The sequence below is a fragment of the Myotis nattereri genome, assembly GCF_964212035.1.
Source record: "Myotis nattereri genome assembly, chromosome: 13".
NCBI lineage: Eukaryota > Metazoa > Chordata > Mammalia > Chiroptera > Vespertilionidae > Myotis > Myotis nattereri.
In genome coordinates this window covers 59511051-59525615 of record NC_138088.1, presented here as the reverse complement: position 1 = coordinate 59525615, position 14565 = coordinate 59511051, and the positions used below count along the sequence as shown (strand labels likewise).

General features: G+C 57.2%; 1 protein-coding gene across 1 annotated transcript in view; it reads right to left on the bottom strand.

The window, feature by feature from the left end:
- DHX32 (DEAH-box helicase 32 (putative)) overlaps positions 1–14561 on the bottom strand; it is a 20710-nt gene extending 6149 nt beyond the window's left edge. The window contains exons 1-6 of the mRNA XM_081104754.1: positions 14273–14561; positions 8589–9060; positions 5764–5957; positions 4342–4714; positions 1146–1391; positions 24–117 (exon numbers count right to left, since the gene is read on the bottom strand). Of these exons, the coding sequence (XP_080960880.1) occupies positions 24–117; positions 1146–1391; positions 4342–4714; positions 5764–5957; positions 8589–8870 (1189 nt within the window). The 5' untranslated portion in view covers positions 8871–9060; positions 14273–14561. The remainder of the gene's footprint in view (positions 1–23; positions 118–1145; positions 1392–4341; positions 4715–5763; positions 5958–8588; positions 9061–14272) is intronic.
- Positions 14562–14565: the final 4 nt, after the last annotated feature.

The following is a 14565-nucleotide window of genomic DNA, read 5'->3' as shown; positions in this document are numbered from 1 at the left end:
TCGGGTGACGCCCGCAGCGTTACCTGAGGAGCTGAGGATCTGCTTGCGCGCCTCCGCTTGGCTTTGGCTGATGGGCTGCCTGACCCGCGAGCTGGCCCGGATGCGCGGGTTGTACACCTGTGGGCAGAGACAGCACCCTCAGCGCCATTCCCGTGGAGGCTCTGCCACAGGCCCGTCCACACGTCCACGGTGCTCTGCTTGTCTCGAGATGGAAGCACCAAGCACGCGGGTCGGTGGACTTAAAGGCTGTCTGCTTCCCACAGTGTGGGCCTCAGGCATCGCCGAGATACTGGTGCCACCCTTCGCGAGCACTGTCACCTGGCTGTGCCACGCGGAGCACTGTCACCTGGCTGTGCTGCCCCGTCAAGGTTCTGTGCAAACAGCCCGAGCTCCCGTCTCCCTGCATACGTGCCCCGACCTCGTCCATCCTGCCAGCTCCAGGGGGACTGTGATGGCACCACCAGTGTTGCTCTTCGGGGGGCTTAAGGAGTGACCCTGGCGTCCCTGGTGGGGCTGATTCATTATCAAGCACCCTGTCCCGGAACCTCCCTAAGGCGCGGTTTTCTGGAGGTGAGGGCCACACGCTCAGTGGGTCAGTGCTCAGGAAGGTCCTGTTCCGTTTGAAATGCCAGGACTTAAGTCCCAGCTTTGAGAGTGAGCTGTCCTATTCCACTTTCACTAATTTTTTTTCTTTAAAGGCAGCTATAGAAAATAATACATTCTTTAACATTTTAGGTGGAATTTTATTATGTAGTTATAAGCGAAAATCTGTTAAAACCAGCACCAGTGCACTTGAAACTGACTTTTAGTAAGTTCTTTGAGGGAAGATGCTAATGACTCTGATAAAGGGTTTACCAGAAACACCGAGTAGCACTGACTGTTCAGGAGGCAGCAATTTGCTAAAGAAAAACTGCTGACCAGGACCCCCACCTGGTGCTCCGTAGCTGTGTCCTCCCTCACGGCGCTGCCTCTGCCGCCTCCACCCCTTTATTGTGTCCAGACCACACGGGGCCACGAAGGGCAGCGGTCACTCCCTGCCCTGGAGCGAGCACAGCACCCCTCAGCCTTCACCCTCACTGTCTGGCCCAGAACAGGAACCCAAGAAACTCACTCTCGACGCTCCCCAGCTGTTTGGTAAGAGTTACCTTCCTCCTCTCCACACCCACGTCGATGACAAAGCGGACCGAGCTGCTCCCGATCAGCGCCTCCCCGGGGCTGGCGGTCAGCACCACTCGCCGCTGAGGGGCTGGGCAGCTTCTCTCTGTCTCGTCGTTTGGCTTGAACAGTGCACACTTCTCTCTCGGGTACAAAGGCACCACCACCAGCTCGCCGTGGTCTGCGTCAGGGTGACAGCCTTCTCGACAGACGGTTTCGTAGGCTTTTTCAATATCCTAACGGGCAGAGGTGACAGCACCCATGAGTACGTGGCACATCACAGACAGCGTCACCACCGAGGCCCATTAACACCACTGTAGGCAGAAGCCGCCGTGTCCACAGGAAGGAACCGTGTCTGTGGCGCCATCAAGTGTAAGGAGGACGTGAGGGATGAGAACGTTTCTTTGGGGAAGGAAATTTACAGTTTCATTGCTTTCAGTGCAAGATTGTTTTCCTCTGGAGATATACTATCTTTGCCTCTATGCATTCATCCTATTTTTGTTCTTAAACTTCACCCGAGGATATTTTTCCATTGATTTTTTTGTTATCGAGAGAGTGGAAGAGAGAAGGAAAGACAGAAATATCGATGTGAGAGAAACACTTTGATTGGTTGCCTCCTGCGCAGGGGCCCGGGGAGGAGCCTGCAACCAGGTATATGCCCTTGAATGAAATTGAACCCGGGACCCTTTAGTCTACAGGTCGATGCTCCATGTACTGAGCCCAACCGGCCAGGGCTCATCCTAATTTCCTAGCCTGATGCAGTTCTCATCTCCATTAGCAGTGGCAGCTAAACAAAACTTATTCTCACATCAGTGACGATGCATCACTGCTTTCCTGGCGGCAGAACCAGGAACCAGGAGTTACAGTCTCCAGATTCCCAATCGCAGCGCACAAACACCCTACCGTCACGGCTCTCCCAGGTCATTCTGGAAATGAGTCTCACCCCCTAGACTTCACAAGAGCCGTAGTTCTCTATTGGCTTCTAGTGGCTTAACCTTTCTGGCTGCAGGTGGGTTCTGATGGTGAGTTTGTTCCAAATGGGGGGAGGGAAGAACAGAAGGACCTGCCCAAGGGAACAACCGCCCAGCAGCAGGTGCTGCAGGTGGGCCAGACTCCTCACGCTCAGCTGGCACAGGGCTCTGCGGTCAGAACCTTCCGAATTTGAAAAATAGGCTTAAAATATGCATTTTGTGCTGCAGCTGGCTTGTTTAGTCATTTCTCTCTTCCTCGGTGTACAGTGCATTTACCTCTGTGGGGCTTTCCCAGAATTACCTGCAAAGCCACGGAACAAGAGCCACACGAGCCCGGCCCCCGGAGGAAACCCACGATGGAGCCCTTCCCGGGAAAACCTGAACAGCCTCTTGTGTAGCTCAGAGTCGCCCGGGAGCCTGAGCGGACATTCCCAGAACCCCAGCCCGTGCTCCCTGCTGACGGCACTGTTCTGCGGGCTAGCAGACAGCCGGGGCCGAGGAGCTGCGTGCTGTCAACACGCAGGGCGTGGGGTGAGTGCTCCGCCCCGAAAGGCCGGAGGACTCGGTCTGAAGTGGCACTTGGTGCGTTTCTGCCTGCCTCTGGTTTCCGTGGCATTTACTGTTACGGCAGATTTTAAGTTTCACCTAGAAACCAAGCAAGCTCCCAGGAGGACGGGGACGTGACTCCCGAGACCACAGGAGAGGAGTTCCCGACACAAGTGGGAAGGACAGTCCCGTCGGGATGCTGATCTGTGTTCTTGCTCGAGAGCCAGGTGGCGACGGGGACGCTGGGGCGAGGGGTGAGGCCGTCCTGCCCACTGGGTGCACCCTCATGTCAGGCGCAGATGCAGATCCGCCTGCAGCCTTCACCCGACCGTCACCGTCAAGACGCTAAGGCTCCGCAGGACTGGACTCCTCGGTAGACCAGGCTCGCGGTGTGATGTGGGGGTGACCCAGCTCTCTGAGCCCCGGGTTCTACCACTGCCACTGCCTGCTGGGTAAGCTGGCACCTGCTCGAGGCCACTGGTGACAGCTCAGGTGGACTCGGGAGACCCACACCCAGGAGCGCCCACTCGAGGAGACATGGTCATAATAAGCCCTGACGTGGGTGAGGAGTTGTTACTGAGGAAGCTGTCGCCACACAGCGAGCTGACAGACACTCTAGTCACCATGGACTTGAGACTCTGAGTCACTGTCCTCACGGGACAGACGGTCTCAGCTGAGGGAACTGGTGTCCCGGCGGGACCAGCATCCTGGGCTCCACACGTCGGCAGAGAAGCAGGTCTGGGGGCGCTTCTGGAAGCAGGTGGCCGCGTGGGGAGCCCCGGCGGGAGCTGAGGTCTCTTCAGCGGTGGCTCAGCCCCTCGATCAGTTCCTTCTGGGTTTCTGCTCAGTCACGGGGTCGCGACATCGTGGTCACAGTCTAAACCGGGGCTTTCGGAGTGAGGGTGGTAGGAGCAAGGCCCGGAAACCAGCCCCAGGATGGAAGGTCTCTTTCTGGAGACTGGAGGCTGAGAGTCAGGGCAGCGGAGGGGAAGCCCCAGGGCAGCGGAGGGGAGGCCCCAGGGCAGCTGCAGCACGGACGGGTGTCCCCAAACGGCACGCGACTGAAAGCAGCGACAGGCTGTCACACGTTCCCAGTCGCTCTTTTCCAAAGACGTTTTGAAGAATCCAAGGTAAGATTCTTCTCCATCTTTTCAGACCAGGTGCCTGGCGTCAGGAGACAGCCCCTGGGCGGGCTGTACATGATCCCTCCGCCGACACCCCACTGGCTAGCGTAGGAACGTTTGTGGGGCCTCGTTTGCTTGCTTGTTTATTGGCCCCGTGCCACATACTTAGCTTATGTTCCTCATCGCATCTCCAACAAACGCTCCCGATGGTGGGGAGGCAGCAAGAGTGATCTGAGTGGGCGCGGCACCGGCGCTGCCCTCGGGCGCCCACGTGGCCGAGCTGGGGAGGGAACCAGCTCCGGGATGTTCCGATGGGTTGGGACGAGGCCTCACCCCAGAGCAGCACCTGGTTGTGGAAACATTCCTTTTCCGCGTGGTCTTATTTACCTGTCTACCTTTCTCCCAAAGTGCAAAAACTGAGGAACCAAATATTTACTCAGTAGCAAACTGAACCCTGTATGTTAGTCATTGAAAGCATCCCGCGAGGTTGAAAGGTTTCCAGGGCGGAACCGCGTTCCTCTGTTGGGTTAGATTTTGTTACTTACTTGTTCACAGGCCAGGAAGACGACAATGTCGCCCTTCTCGCCCGAGTGGTGAATTTCCAGGATGAGGCGCAAAACAGACTCCAGAGCCGCCTCCGGAGCCCCGCTGCGGTGCACCACCTCCACGGGGCGCCTGCTCGGCACCTCCACCAGCAGCACGTCGCCGTAGTGAGCGCTGAGCTTGCTGAGCAGCAGGGGCGGGGTGTTAATGACCAGCTTCAGCTCCGGCCTCGCCAGCAAGACGCCTTTGAGAAGCCCGAGCAGCACGTCGGTGGCAATGCTTCTCTCCTGGATGTCGTCCAGGACGATGACGCCGTAGCTGGCCAGGAAGGGGCTGGACATCATCTCCCGCTGCAGCATGTCATCAGTGCAGTACCTGCAGGAGGGACATGCAGCTAGCGTCCTCGCGCGAGGACTCGGACCCAGCTCCCAGGACCACGAAATGCCGCGCCTGTGTCCCGCGCTATTACCAGGAGTTCTGAGCCTTTACTGGGCCGAGAGTCCTTCACGTCGGAAAAGTCCACAGGCCTTCACAACCGCAAAATGCACATGAGCAAACTTTAAACGTTTACAGACGGTCACAGGCCCCCAAGAGCATCTCTGGAGCCCAGTTAAAGACTCTGCCCTCGGCGCTAGTGCGCCTGGGTTCCCGTGGACTCCACCCCGTGCCATCTCCCTCGCTGACTGCGTAGTGCGCTTTCACACAGTAAGTCTGAGCTGTGAGTCAACTACATGCTGAGCCCGGAGTCCTCCTGACACGTCGTCGAGCGGGGGGGGGCGGAGGGTGGATGGCCCGGGCCTGACAGTCCTCAGCTGACCCCTTCCAAGAAAGAAAAGGAAGGGCGCGAACACTTATTAATCCCCTCGTGGTGCCAGGCACTGTGCTAGTGCCTTTCTCATTTAAAGAGAATAAATCTCGAAGGCAGACGTTACTAGCTCAAACTGGTAAATGAGGAGACTTGGAAAAGTACAGTTTGAAAAACACGGAGCTAAACAGCCATGATGGGGGCTGATGTCCAGTTTGGTAAACCATCCGGGTTTTCTGCTGACACTGGGAGGTCAGGGAAGCCTCCCCGGAGGCGGGGGCCTGGCATGGACTGGGGGACTAGCCAGCCTGGAGAGGGCGGCTCAGCAGCAGAGGGGGTGCGGGTGACCAGGCCCCGTGTCTGGCCAGCACACGGCAGCCCATGCGGACCCACCCGGAGGCGGGGCCTGAGAAGACCAGACTGAGGTCGGGGGCCACCCAGCAAGTGACTTCCCTGAGGGTCTCGGGAGATTAGACCAGGAATCCCGACGAGGCTGGGCGGGGACAGAGCCGTCGGGACCACTGCGGGCTTGGACCTTGACGTGGAATGCAGGGCACACGCTCCGGTGATTGCGAAACACAAGCCCAGTCGCCAGCATAGCAGGCGGAACCCCACCCACCTCAGGATCGTCTCGCTGGTGCAGCAGTTCTCAAACGGGATCACGTAGCCGACCTCGTGGCCAATGTTGACATCCATTTCGTCCGCCACGCGCAGGGCGAGCTGGACGGCGGGCTGCTTGTGCGCCTGCGTGCACACCACGCCCCCGTGCTGGTAGTGGACGGAGAGGCAGTACTCGGCGCACCACTGCGGCACCTGCGGGAGAGCCAGCCGTCAGCGCCGCCGGGACACCCACCAGCGAGTCACCCCTGAGTGAACAGTCTGTGTTCACCCCAGAGTTCCCACCGGCAAAGAAATCAACGAAAAAGAACAGGAAGGCGTTAGGACTGTTAGCGTTCGATTCCCAGATGAAAAAGGCAGGTAAAAATAAAAGGCAAAATACACATATATTCTTACCCTCAGCTATATTTCTGAAGAACAAACACAACACTAACCTATGCATGAGCTGCTGTTTTCTTTCTGGCTATGGGAAACCTCCCTAAAAAACATGCCTTGCCATATCAACTCTTGTGTTTTAACAAAGTAAACACTGCATAGCATTGAGATGAGAAATAGTGACTCAGAGTTAAAGAGTTTATATTTAAATGCTCAGGATAAAATAAACAGATGAGCCTGGTATTTAAAGGTGAATACGCTGCATCATCTCAAGTTCATTGGTGCAAGAATGATGGTAGTGGAAGGGCCGAGTCCACTGTGTGTTAGTCCCAAGACACTGCCAGTGAGCTACGCTCTGCTACCCGTGTTTTTAAGATAAATCATCCCAAGAGTGTTTTTAAATAGATTTAAGGTATTTAAGTTTTAATATTTAGCTGTCGATAATTTGATATTTGCTAGGCCCATCATGGAATTCTTAGATTTTAATCCTCACTGTAATTTGAAAAAGACATAACTTTACCAGAAATCATAAGTAATTCCAAATGAATGACTCCCGTGAACTGCAAATACCCACCCACTAACCGTGCAAACGTAGTTCCAGCATTTGAAGAAAGGTGCCAGCCGGTGAAAAATGAATCAGCAATGTACTCAGCGCCGCTTGTGCTACAGAGGTGAGCGCATGACACACTGCGCAGGACACGGACCGAATCCAGGCAGGACAGTCACAACCGGCTGCTGGCCCCGCGAAAGCTCAGCCACAGCCGGCAGATAGTAACCCAGGGACCGCCCAGCGGGTGCCAGGGCTGCTGGCAGAGGGGAGAGCACATCCGCCCTTCACTCCCCTCCGCAGCCTGGAGGCCTGGGTCACGGGGGCCTGAGGAGGTGGGAGCCTCACAGCTCAAAGCTCGGCTCCCAATAGTGACTCAGCCATCGCTGGGGTGTGACCATCTGGGGTGTGACCGTCACCCGGGGGCTCCTGGCTCCCTGCCTCAGTGAAGACCTTGAAGGTCGTGCTGCACTCCATTCTGAGCCCTGATTCTGTGCCTGCTCGGGGGAAACTCTCTCTGCCCCCATAGCACCTTCCTCCTCCCCCCACAGTCTCTGGAAGGTGCCGCTTGGTGGGAACCAGGAGGCTGGGAGGCTGCACCTTCCCAGGGCAGACGAAACACCAAGGCCGCCCGCTTTGCTGTGGTGACACAGCAACGTCATTTGGTGATAAAAGCAGGTTACCGCTTCATCACATGGAAAACACCCTATTTACCAAGCGGTCTCCTTGGAGTTTGGGCAGCAGACACCCACATTTACACACGCGCTAGGAACCCGCTAGGGAGCACGGCTTCGGCTCTTCTGAGCGCATCCCATGGCTGTCTGCTTCCCAGCCCACGGCCTCATGCGTCTTCCCACTGGGACGTGAGGGGGGTCACAGCCGGGGCAGTGAAGCCACCTCGCCACCTCGGGGTGCAAGGGAGGCTGACAGCGTGGGTGCCCTGAGAACCAGGTCCCGGCCCCCGCTCCCTGGGCGCCAAGAGGACCGGGTCCCAGCCCCTCGCTCCCTGGGTGCCAAGAGGACCGGGTCCCGGCCCCCGGCTCCCCCCGAGAGCGATCACCAGGCCTCGGCCCGCCGGTGCTTTAGCGGTGAGCGGCCTCTGGTGACCAGGATCTAATCTGCATCAGGGCCTTATTGACGTCAGTGCCTGAGATTCTACAAACTGCACCATCTCAGCCAGCAAAGTGAAGTGGCTCGACCTACCCCAGGCGACAGGCACGGTGCTGGGCTGCTGGATTGCGGAGGGTCGGACCCGGTCCTCGGGTGGGCTCGGTCCAGACCAGAACCCAGCAGCAGTGGCCGCGATGTCCTATACGGCTCAGCGCTGCCCCCGGGGGACACGCACAGGAGGCCGCTCCCGTCTGCTCTGCAGGTCCTCACCTCATCCATGGACCTCTGACCCCGGGACTGCGACATGTGCACTGGGCACACCTGCGCCCAAAGCCACGCTTCCTCCCGCAAGTCTCCAGGACGCCCGCCGCCTCCCACCAGCCGCCTGGGGCCCGTGCCAAGGCCCCTCCCCACTCAGCACCAGTCATGGAGTCCACAGCTGGAGCAGCCCGAGGCCCCGGCCCCCCACAGACACGATCCCCCACAGCTTTACCAACAAGCCATCCAGGCATCCTGGCTGCTGGGCGTGCAGACCCGACAGTCACACCCTGAAACCCGCAGGCTCAGCTTTAAAATCCACGCAGCTGAGGCCACGGACATGGACCTGCTCCCGCCCTGACTAGCGGCACACTAATCCCACGCAGCATCCCTGCTGGTCCGCCGGGGTGGGGATGCACCAGGGAACTTAATTTCTGCTGCCTGGCTTTTGGCTCACGTCACGTCATGATGCAAACGACAGCAGCCGACGCTGGGCCGTGTCGTCATGAAGACACGTGTGGGGCCGGGCCACTCACCTGGGAGCTCTTCCCGCACTTGGCATCTCCGGAAACGATCACCACCTGACTCTGGAGCAGGTTCTCCATGAAGGAGTACTTTTCCGTCCAGATGGGAAGGGCCTCTCTCTCTCGCAGGAGCTTGTAGTACCGGGAGGAGTACGGCAGCCCGTCGAAAGGGTTCAGTTCCAGGTCCTCACAGGCCAGGAGGCCCTCCTCCTCGCCATCACTGGAATCCAGAGATTCCGGGAAATAGCGTTTTTCCGACGAGGAGTCTGGACATTCCAGCTCCTCTTCCTCCATCCTGTCGCAGGAGCTCACGCGGCCGGCATCCCAGCCCGGTTTCTCCCAGGGCCTCTCGCGTCGCCACTGCACCAGGGGGAGGGCTGACCCCCAGGACGGGTGCAGGCCTCGAGGTGTCCCTCCACCGGATCCGCGCTGGCTGCTCCCCGGCGCTGCTCCCTCAGCACGGCGCTCAGTGCCGCCAGTAAACCTGGAAACACACAGGAAAGGCAGGTCAGGCCCGCAGTGTCCCAAGGAAAAGTGCCCGCTTTCCTGCGAGGGTAGCGGCTGCCCATCACCTCCTCTGCCCGCTGAGCCGGGAGGCTGAGCAGCTCTCAGCCTGTCCTGGGGGTTTGGAGAGAGACTCCCCGCTGGACGGTGCTCCCTGCCTGACCCGGCGCAGCCCGGATGGACCCACAGCGAATGGAAAGCCACGGGAGGGCGCTGTGAGCTCGGTCAGGGGCCTAGGCCTCACCAAGCGGAGCGGGCCCCGAGAAGGGAGATGGGGCGTCAGCTGAGCCCCCTCAGCACCGACCACAAGAAGGTCTGTTGTTATTATTCTTTAAGTGAAGATTCCTTCTCGTTTAAGGAGACCGTTTTAAAACTCCACTGGGCATCTGCTTGTGCCAGTTGACAAGTCCAGGGAGGGAGTGGTGAGTCATCACTTTTCCCTGCGGAGGCTGCCAGCTTCCCCACGAGGTCTCCGCTGTCGAATCCACCAGGAATCCCAGGCTCTGTGGGGGCTCCAGGGTCTCTAGCCCAACACATCAGATTCAAGAGGCAGCAAAAGACATCATGTCATTTAAACGAAGGAGAGACGTGTCCTACGAAAGGACAGACCCGCCCCCCCCACCGCCCCCTCCATGGTGGCTCAGCCCCCGCGCCGGGGGAGGGCCTGCTGCTCCCAGTGACCGGAGGGTGTAACAGGCAGCCCTATGGCCGGGAACAAGCCCCTTTCACCTTAACCAGGGAAACTAAAAAGAAAACACTCAAGTCAAAAGAACAAATCCTAAACTACGGTTCATGGCATTTGTCGCTAAATGGCTTTACGGCGCCCCAGGTATTGGCACCCCAGGTATTGGCGCTGTGGCTGTAGGTGGGTGGTTAGTGGCTGGAGGGCCAGCTCCCAGCCCTAAGGAATAAGAAGGAGGCTCCAGGTGCAGCCCCGTCAGCCATCAGACGTGGGAGAGCCTCCGGGCCTGAGTGAGTGAGCTGTCCCCCCACCCCGCCCCCGGACACTTTGAGGGCCAGATAGAACATTCTATGCTTTGGAAGAAATACCATAAAAGAGGAAATGTGTAGCTCTTTCATAGAAAGAGAGGCATTTAAAAACTTTGAAAAATATAGTTTAATCACCTACATGGAGTTAGTAAAATATTTATATGAAATTTTATCCCCCAGGCCTGTTATACTTCAGTTTTACTGTCATTGAAACAAAGGGCTTATCATTCCTGGGACTTTAAACTTGTAGGGGCTGCCTTTTTGTTTGTCTTTGTTTTAACTGGCTCAGAGCTTCCCAAAAGCATATTCTATTTAATTTCTAGTGTCTCCTTAAAACCCTTCTTGAACAGGTAAAGTAAAAATTCAGAATTTTATTTTAAAAACCTATTTCTAGACTTTAACAAGTTGACAATGTCTTGCTTTTAAGTAAGCAAATCAAATTAATTGGATTTAAAAAACAAAAAAATTCACTTTTAACTCTATTGGTTCATACCATATGAAGCTTGAATAAATTACTTTTTTAAAGAATCCTAGATTCTATAATTCACAATGTTTAGACGTATTACAGAGAGACTTCCCAAGCTCAGCCAACGCGCGTGTATCATACGGCGCCCTCCATGGGAGTTTCCAAATCAAGCGTTTTATCAGGATTTCAACAGACTGGTCCCACTCAGCGCTTTTCAATGTGATTTTGGTGACTCTGAGTAATATCCTAAAAACTGCCATTTGAGTAAAAGCAGTTAATAAAGTGTGCTAGGTATCGATGCGGCTCATTCATACAGCCTAGTGAGACAGCTGAGCAAGGGGTGAGTCCAGTGGAAGCTCCAGCCACACTGAGCTCCTGCAGAGACTGGCCTCCGGGCCTTTGCCCAGGCCGCCCTCTGCCCAGGAGGCCCCCTGCCCGCCCACCTCCATGTGGCTTTCCTAGTCCCTTGAGTCCCAACCCCAGCCCCCAGGACGCCCCAACACAGTGCGGGTGCTCAGTAAACGCTTACTGATGCCTGAGCCAGTTCCAACCGTTACATGTAAGTTCTTCAATGAACCACGTTTCCATCCATATCTTTACTCACATGCATTTATTTTGCTTCTCACGCGACTGTCAGAAACCACTGCAGGTTTTATTATCCCCAGTTAGCAATGAGGAGCAGGAGCTCCCGACTTTCCCACGGTGGCAGAGCTGGCAATTAATTAAATCATCCCCGACCAAGGCGTGTCCTCTTTCCATCATCATCTTCCTTAAATGACCAGGTACACGCTGGAAACCCGCCATGAGCGGGAAGGATACGGAGAAGCCTAACTCATGGGCTTAGCTCCTACAGTGCTTCAGCAGAGGCACAGACCCACCCACAGAAAATGAGGGAAAACTCTACAGAGCTAGGGCCGCACTGTGCCCCGGGAGGGGAGAGGTGCTTTCAGTGGGCATTCGCCTGATCCTGGAGGACTTCCCGGAAGGGTGGGCAGCGTGGTCCTGCAGCCCATTACACACTCCCCGAATAAAGGGTGGAGAGATGGGTACGAAGAAAACACAGCAAAAGTGGAAATGTAATGGCTTTCAACATTTGAATGAACGCATGTGTTTCAGAAAGTAGCAAGAAAGACAAATAGCACCCTCACTCTGGTAAAAAACAGAACAAAACAGAATATAAAAATCCAACAACAAGTGAAAACTCCTACTTGTGATAGGAAGGCTAGGAAACAACACATTCATTTGCTTTTTTTTTTTTTTTTTTTTAAGGAAATTATCTGACTTGCCTTAAACAATGTTAATTTGCTGCTAGAGTTATCTTTACTCTGAGTCCGAGGCGGCCAAGGGAGTCAGAGGAGAGAACGGCTGCATTGTCTCTCCTTCGCTTCCCTGGTGTCCCTGTGATGGGCTTTGGTTTGTTACATTTCCTTAAGCGGCAGCCAAGTAAGCAGTCAGGTCACTGCTCTATCCGGCCAGGAGCTTGGAGACTTTTTAAAAAATCAAGACTTGCTATTCAAGTGACCACCAGTAACGGCCGGAAGGTGCCAGTGAAAAAGGATCAGGAAAGACGATGTAGAAAACCCGCAAAGGGAAAGCCAGTACCTTTCCATTCACCCCCCCTGGGCCTCCAGCAGCCTTCTGAGCTCAGGCCAGTGCCTCCAACGGTCAAGCATGTCCGTTATCTGCGGCAGGCTCTCTAACACTCTTCCCATCCATTCGGCAGACATGTACGAGTACCGCATTGTCCTGGGTGCCCAGGGAGAGCCACAAACTGAACCTCGTCCCTGCCTCAGACCTTTGAGGGCCTCTCCACCCGCACCCCATTCCTGGCTCCCAGCCAGTCATTTCTTCTGGGTACACATCCCCTAAATTCAAATGTTGCTTTTCACAGTTGCCAAGGTCACCTGTTACCTAGACCAGTGGTTGGCAAACCCCGGCTCGCGAGCCACATGCGGCTCTTTGGCCCCTTGAGTGTGGCTCTTCCACAAAATACCACGTGCGGGCGTGCACCTACAGTGCGATTGAAACTTCGTGGCCCACGCACAGAAGTCGGTTTTCGGAAAGGAGATGGACAAAACAAGTACACAAGACGAGTGTGGATGGGAGAGTTGGAAGGGGTCGACCTCAGCGAACGTACCTCCATCAGACTGAGGACGGTTTTAGCGAAGGCCAGCTTAGGCGTACCCTAATGAAGTTAATAACAATGTACCTACCTGTATAGTTTAAGTTTAAAAAATTTGGCTCTCAAAAGAAATTTCAGTCGTTGTACTGAGATATTTGGCTCTGTTGACTAATGAGTTTGCCGACCACTGACCTAGACTATTTCCACGCCATGTCAACCTCAAAGCTACCGAGCAAGTGCTCCCCGCCCCTGTGAAGGGCTTCACGTCACAACTCCTTCTCCCAACGTCAAACCTGCGGCCAGGCCACACCGCCCAGCTCACTGCTGTGGCCTGGAGATCTGCAACGTTGTTTCTTTCTTTCTTTTTTTGTGTCTTCTTTTTAAACGGGCGTTTGCCTAATCCTGTGCTGTTGGGGGAAATGTAGCCCTTTTCGGGTTACTAAATGCCAGGCTTTATCAGTAGCTGGTCATGTCTGATGACCACGTTACTAACGAGCATCACTGTTTCTGGGATGAAAAGACCGATTCATGATGTTGCTGTTGGTTTGAAAACATGTGCTTGGGATCTACTGTTGATCTCAGACACATTCTGTGTACAATGCACCGTCTTTCCGTTTCAGAAGCAGTTCCTGCTGCTTTAAGGTTTTGGCCGGTGAGTGTGGATTCTGCGGACATCACCCGCCTGTCCATACCAACACATGGAGCTTCTGCTGTGACAGCTCCTCTGGGAGGTCTGCATGCGGTCCGAGGGGGAGCCCTTCGGGGGACATAACCCATGTCCTGTCCGTCAGAGTGGGTCCACTCTGAAGATCCCCAGGAGGGAAGTGATCCTCGCGGTGCCCTGTCCTCCGTGGGGCGGGAAGCTCTACTGGCAAAGGATGAGTCATCCCGTCCTGACCCAGAAACGGCTCCTCCTGGACCCTCAAGTGCAGGCCGAGCGGGGGAGGCCCCCTCCCGGGGCTGGACCCCCGACCTGGCCGCTCCGCACTCTCTCCGTTTTCTCCGCCCTCCTGGCCGTTCGCCGCCCCCCGCCCCCCCCAACCCCCAGGCTCTCTGATTGTTTGCATTTTCACAACCTGCCAGGCAGGTCCCCGTGCGCCTCCGCCTCCCCGCTTCCTCCAGGCGCGACCTGGGCGTCAGGGTCCGTCCCAGGGAAGCCGGCCTGGGACCTGCTGGCCTCGGCCCCACGCCCGCTGCTGACCACGGGGGCTGGTCCTTCACAGACACGAAAACTCACCCAACCGGAAAGCCCGGCGGCCGCGGCGAAATGTGACACCGGGGACAGCGCAGCCGGCCAGGCCCTCCTGCCGCGGGGTCCGGACCGGCCTGGCCCGGGGCGACGGGGGCTCCGATGGGCGCGGTGCTGCCCGGGAAGGTGGCACGAGACTCCCTCCCAGGCTGGCGACGCCCCGGCCGCCGAGGGGTCCCCCTGCCGGCAGGGCGGGGTGCAGGCCGGCTCCTCCCGCCGGGCCGGGCCGGGCTCGGACTCCGGGGGCAGCGGCGGGGAGGCCGCCTTCGCCCCAGGCGTCTCCACTCGGGGCCCGGGACCCCGACGCGGCGGGGGGCGCGCTGAGCCGCGGCGGCCGCAACAGGTGCGCGGGGCCCGGCCATTACCTGCAGCGGCTCCGCGTCGGGGCGCGAGTCCCAGGCCCAGGCTCCGCCGCCGGCCCCTCCGGGCAGGCCGAGCTCGCCGGCCGCACGGACCTCGGGCGCCTCGGGACAGCGACGGGGGCGCGCAGGTCCCGGCGCGCAGATCGGACCCGGCGCGCCGGGGACACGAGGGCCCCCGGGTCGGTGCGACCACCGATCGGCTCGGGCGGCGTCTCCCGCCGGCGACCCGCCGCCACCCGGCTCCGAGCTGCGGCGACGTGCGGTCCTCGCTCCGCGCGGCGTTTGGACCCTCCCTC